At 59.7% G+C, this 6,121-nt stretch overlaps 1 protein-coding gene across 1 annotated transcript in view; it reads left to right on the top strand.

Moving 5' to 3' along the window:
• LOC114053923 (histone deacetylase 4) overlaps positions 1–6,121 on the top strand; it is a 253,834-nt gene that overhangs the window by 234,991 nt on the left and 12,722 nt on the right. Inside the window, exon 16 of the mRNA XM_027877070.1 lies at positions 4,517–4,622. Within this exon, the coding sequence (XP_027732871.1) occupies positions 4,517–4,622 (106 nt within the window). The remainder of the gene's footprint in view (positions 1–4,516; positions 4,623–6,121) is intronic.

Here is a 6,121-nt window from a genome sequence, read left to right as displayed (position 1 = left end):
CACACACACACACACACACACACACACACACACACACACACACACACACACACCAGTCTGGGATGCTTTGTGTCCATTCCCCCCGACTCCCCGTCCCCGCCTGGCCCATCAGACAGTCTAGGATGGCCCCCCTCCCCCATCAGTCCCACCGCTCCAAAGGAGGGTGCAGTACAGCGGGGGCTTCTTGTCTCTGTTTCTCAAAGGAATCAGGCTCTGTGGCTGTTTGAAATTCTCTTTAAGATTTTGGGGAGGGGGGAGAGGATGCTGGGAGTCCCACGCTATCGTCTCCTGCACCCTTAGCCCACCTGTCCTGGGGCTCGGAGGGGGCTAGGTAAAGGCTCTCAGAGGGAGCCTCGCTTTCCAGACAAGCCATGAGTGACCACTGGAGGGCAGCATCGGCCTGGGCCCGGGCTTCTCCCTGCTGCCCGCCGTCAGGGCCTGGTCCACGCCTCCCTTTACAGAGGAGGACCCTGTGGCCTAGTGTGGGCCCTTCTAGCTCTTTTCCCTGCCCCTCCCCCCATCTGTCTTCAGTTCCAGGCATTAGACAGAATGAGGGACGGCGCTGACCGCTTTGGCCTAGTGGTTCCCAGGACTTCCCTGAAGAGAGAAGGGGAGATTTAGAGCCCGTTCACACCCTGCCCTGGGCACTGCCTTCTCTGTGCCTCAGTTTCCTCATCTGTAAAAGGAGGAGGTGGAGTTGGCCAGTCTTTGATGATCTTTGTCCTGAATCCTTAACTTTCCTGGGCCCAGCGTGCAGGGAGTGACCCCAGTGACCCCCAGGGCCTCTCCATCTCTGACTCATCTGGAGGAAGGACAGGGAGGGACACGTGTGAGACACCAGGCCAGGGGAGGCCCTGTGTAGCCTCGTGGGTCAAGGACCGGCAGGCCCTCAGAGGCCATCAAATTCCATCCACAGGCATTAATTAAGCACCTGCCGCACTGGCTGCTGGGTACGCAGCCGCACAAAACGAAAGTGAGACGGGGCCTGCCCCCCCCCAGGCCCCCGGGAGCTTGGACTCAGGTGTGACTGGGGAGCGTCTGCTTTAGACCAGCTGGGCCCGCCCTGCCATTTACAGAGAAGGAGACTGAGGCCCTGAGCATAGCATGGAAGGCACTTGCCGTAGGTCACGCACGTAAAGAGGAACAGGGCAGAAGCAAGAGCGGGATGATCAGGGGGCTGTGGTCAGTCTGCTGATCCTGGGACACGCAGGAGGAATGTCGATAAATCAAGCAGCTCTCGCCCCGTCCGCTCGGGTGGCGCCAAGCTGTGCGTTGGGGGGTCAGTGGCGGTGACCGGCTCAGGCACTTGGCCTCCTGGCTCCAGGGGACCCTCCTGCCCTGGCCTTTCCCTCAGCGAGCACCATTTATGCTCCATCGGCATACGCCCTCCCGGGGCGCCTGGTGTGTGGTAGGCACTCAGCAGATAATGGAGCTGACGTGAATCGTGAAGGCCAGCTTGGTCCCCGGGGGGGACAGAGCCGGTGGTTAATGGCCACTGTTGACATGGGGACGACCCCACTTCAGTCATCTTGTGATGGTGATGAAAACGACAACAGTAGTAACCACGACGCCGTTGACGGGGTATGCGCATGGGTGACAGCCCTGCAGGGGAGTAGCCATTGTCCCCGTTTTACATATGGGGAAACTGAGGCTCAGAGGAGAAGCAGCTCGCCCAGGGTCACACAGTAAGCATCTGCGGCAGAATTCAAACTCGATTTTCCCGGGTCTGAGTCGGGTGCTCTGTTCTACGTGAATAGGACGGCCGTCTGAGACCGTGAATTAGAGACGAGCTGCCAGTCAGTCTCTAGTGGTGAAGGGAGTTTCCATGCTAGGAGTTTGCTGTGCTCAGAGTCAGTCCTTGTCTTCTCACCTCCCCTCACAGGGAAGCACCACACGTACGCCTAGCCCATCGCCCTCCCGTGTCTCGTGTCCCGAGCAGCCGGAAAGCCCTGGCTTTTCCCTCAGGCCTACCTGGGTGCTGCACGGACGGGAGGCTCTTGCTCCCGGCTTCACGAGCGGCTCCCCGGCCTCGTGTCGGGCCCTTTCTCTGTGGGGATACGGCGAGGGCCGGTGTGGAAGCGCCTGGGGATTGAGGCTAAGGGGAGGAGGCGGGGCGTGGCCCAGCCCCCTGCCTTTTGGCCGGAGCTCTCCTGACCATTCCCAGAATCCTCCTCTGCCGGTCAGTTCCTCCTCACCCTGGAGGCCCATCAGGAGGTGACCCTCGACGCCCCCTTCTTGGAAGTCAGTCAGCTGTCGGAGGCGCACGCTGATTGGCGTCCATAGTCCAGTGGAGACCAGAAATCGGAAGCAGATGGCCACGCCCCGCCTCCACGCTCAGCCCAGGGAGAGGGACCCGGGCACCACTTTCTGTGTAAGCCTGAATAACTCCAGATCGTTTCCAATTTCATCTTTGAATGGGATTCCTCCACTGACACTAATTCCACTTGAAATCTTTCCTCGGCCGTTTGAGAGCCCGGCTGCGTGCCCCAGGCGTTGGGCCATGCCTGAAGTGGATTGAATCACCTCCAGTTCGAAGGCGGAGAACGCGCCCGGTTTGGCATCCGGAGCCCCGGGTTTGCATCCTACCGCTAACGCATCCTCCCCCTCTAGGACCAGGAGCACGTCCCTTCACTTGTTGGCACCTCATTTTCCTCCTCTGTAAGATAAGGGGTCAGGGCGAGTGACCTCGGAGGTCCCTTCCATCTGGAAAAGTCCGTTGGCCACTCGGGACAAATGCGAGCTTCTCTGCCATTGAACGGAATCCGGATCCAAGCATACCGCGGCCTCCCTACCCTCGGAGCTCAGCTTCGCGCCCGTCTGCCTTGGTCACTCTGGGCGTGTTTGGTGCTCGGGCAGCCCGAGCTGGGCCTCGGCTCCTGGCGGCTCACCGTGCCCTCCTCGGGGGCTGGCACCGAGTCTCCCGCTTGGCCCCCACGCTGCTTGTCCTTCCCTTCCCAGGGGTGGCAGCAGGCCAGACGCCCAGCAGCGTGCTGTTGGGAGCAGTGCGCATGGCTGCGCGCCGGGCCTCGAGGACCCCGGGCCTGGGCCCGGAGGACCCCGGGCTCGGGCCTGGGCACGGTCCTCGTCTTGCAGAGCGTGGGGCAGACGTCAGGAGGCTATGAGGGACTCAGCCTGACATTCAGACCCAGGGCTTCTGACCGCATGCCCGCTTTCTCGCCCCTGCTGGGGAAAGAACCCGTGGCTCCAGCATCAGCCTGCGGCAGCCGTGGTCACTGCGCTCGTCTCCCGTCTGCCGTCCTCACGTGCAGACGGTTCCCCACCCTCAGGGCCCCATTTCTGTCTGGGAGAATTTCTGCCGTATGTGGGGTTCTAGATTCACGGGTCTAGAGCTTGAGGTGGGGGAACCTCAGAGGCCTTTGAGACAAGCTTTCTCATTTTACAGATGAGGAAACTGAGGCCCAGAGAGGGATCCCAATATCATAAATCTAGAGGGACCTTAGAAGCCGAACGGGCCGTCTCCCTGGTTTTACGCCTCTGATCGCACTCGGAGTATCAGTGGTGGGCAGCTAGGTGGTCCAGTGGTTAGAGCGCTGGGCCTGGAGTCAGGAAGATGCCTCTTTGTGAGTTCAAATCCAGCCTCAGACACTTACCAGCTGTGTGACCCTGGGAAAGTCACTTCACCCCGTTTGCCTCAGTTTCCTCTTCTGTAAAACAAGCTGAAGAAGGAAATGACAAACCACTCCAGTACCTCTGCCAAGACAACCTCAGATGGGGTCATGAACCCTACTGAAACAACTGACCACCACCACCACCCGTGAAGAGCCGGTGCTCCCACCTGTCCTGTCATGGTCGGTCAGGCTTCTCCCCACTTCTCCACATTGTGGAATTGGAATTCCCTCGGAGAGAGGCCGCCGGTCCCCAGGAGGCGTAGCAGGTCTCGCACTAGAGCCCACGACAGGGAGGCCTCCTCTCCTCCGAGGTCTGTGTTCCGTCGGAGGGGCGTCCCTCTAGTGAATGACGTCTAAGTACAAAGGGGTCACGAGCAGGAGGAGCAGGGGGCCGGCCAGAAGCAAGCAGGTCTCAGCATCTTTCTGGAATCTCCCCTGGGAAAAGCTGCTGCTGAGAAGTCCTGGACGGACAGACAGACTGTGAGCGAAAGCCGGTTTCCAGTTAGTGCCAAGGTTCACGGTCCCTCTGTGCCTTCCAGGAGAGGAAAGCAGCTGTGTGTGGGTGCGGGGAAAGGACGGCCCTTCCCTGCGCTGGAATGCCAGCCAGGGCCGTGGGGCCCGTTGGCGGGTCACTCAGCCCCGACACATGGCGGGGGGCGTTCCTCCTGGAACCCCTGTGGAACTGGGATGTCTACAGTGGTGTACTCTAGTGAGCTCTGGAGCATCGAACAATGGGTGGAATGCTTTGGCGATCCTCTGTCACGTGCAGTTAACTCTGACTTAGGAGAGCCGCGGCCCCGGGGCTTGCTTATTCCCAGGGTGCAGGTGGGCTTCTGTTGACGGAAAATGCTAAAGGTCTTTCCCCTCCCCCTTTCTGCCCTTTCCAGTGCATTCGGGGACGGAAGGCCACGCTGGAGGAGCTGCAGACGGTCCACTCAGAGGCCCATGCCCTGCTCTACGGCACCAACCCCCTGAACAGACAGAAATTGGACAGTAAGAAACTTCTAGGTATTTATTGCAGGATGCTTATCCCCGGGCAGCTCCACCGTCGCGCTCGCGTATGCCCCGCGGGTCCCACGAGGCAGGGCCGTGGCGCTGCGGAGGAAGCCGGGTCACCATCGGCTCGGGCCTGAGCAGGAAGGAGCTCCCTGTCGCTGACCCCGGGGAATCAGTGAGGGAGGGGGACCCCACCGCCCCTTCTTCCACCAGAGCCTCCCGTCATCCTGCTCTTCCCCTCCCCCCAATCTATCCTCCCGACCCGGCTCAGGCCCGGGCCCCACGCACTTTTCTCTTAGATCTTGTTTTTCCTGGTTGGGGGAGGGGTTCTTATAACTATTTTCGGGAGAGACTTGCTCATGATAAGTTTTGGATTATCTGTGTAAACAAGGGACAGCTGACATTATATAGTGCTGTGCTAGGCACTTTACAAAGCCACTCATCGGAGCATCGCGACCCTGGGAGGTAGATGCTGTTAGTATTCCCATTTCACTGGAGGAAACTGAGGCAGACAGAGGGTCACACAGCTAGTCTGAGGCCAGATTTGAACACAGGGCCTCCTGACTCTGGCCCAGCATTCTGTCCACTGGTCCACCAGCGGCCCCTGCTTAAAATCAGGGCACCTGGGCACTGCAAGCATGGGCTACTTCTGTCCACTGAAACCCAGTGAATGGGGGCGGGGGTGAGGCTCTGACCCTGGTGCGGCCCCACCGTCCCCAGGTGGGAGCAGTCCGGAGCTCCGGACGGCACCTCCCAGAGCGTAATAAAGCGCAGGCCTTCAGAGTGATCGTGTATCAATAGTGGGAAGGAGCAGCTAGGATAGATAGTGTTGTAACGTTCACAGCGTGCCTTATATGTGTTATCTCATGTGGTCCTCACAACAGCTGCCCTATGAGGGAACTGCTGCTATCCCCATTTTACAGATGGAAACTGAGGCAGACAGAGGTTAAGTAACCTGCCCAGGGTCATACTGCAAGTAAGTGTCTGAGATGAGATTTGAACTTGGGACTTCCTGACTCCAAGGCCTTTGTCCTATCTGCTGTACCCCCTGACCCCACCTCTAGGGTTCTAGTGCCCCAGTTAAGCCATAGGTTCAGCTTCCAGCGTTATCTAGTCATGATCTTTGCTGGGCAGAGAATGAGCCAAATTAACTGAAATTCATTGAAGTCAGCGCCACCCACGTGGTGCTTCCAGAAACTGCTGCTGCCCTCCTCTTGTTCAGGCCTGCCTGGGGATGACTCCAGCGCCCCGGGCTGCTCTCCCTGCCTCGGGGCTGGGGAGGCTGTGGCTGCAGCAGAAAACTCTGCACCCCCTCCCGCTGCCAGTGATGCTTGTGAAGGGCTGTGACAAATGTGCCCCGCTTCTCCTCCTCCTCCTCCTCTCCTCTCCTTCCCCCTCCCCTCCCTCTCCATCCCCTCCCCCTCCCCCTCCTTCCTCTCCCTCCTCCCCTCCCTCCTCCTCCCCCTCCTCTCCCTCCTTCTCCCCCCTCCCCCCCT

Source organism: Vombatus ursinus, unplaced genomic scaffold (genome assembly GCF_900497805.2).
Source record: "Vombatus ursinus unplaced genomic scaffold, bare-nosed wombat genome assembly UNPS02004196.1, whole genome shotgun sequence".
In the NCBI taxonomy this organism is placed as follows: domain Eukaryota; kingdom Metazoa; phylum Chordata; class Mammalia; order Diprotodontia; family Vombatidae; genus Vombatus; species Vombatus ursinus.
The sequence above is the reverse complement of the archived record's forward strand: the minus strand, read 5'-3'. Positions and strand labels throughout refer to the sequence as shown.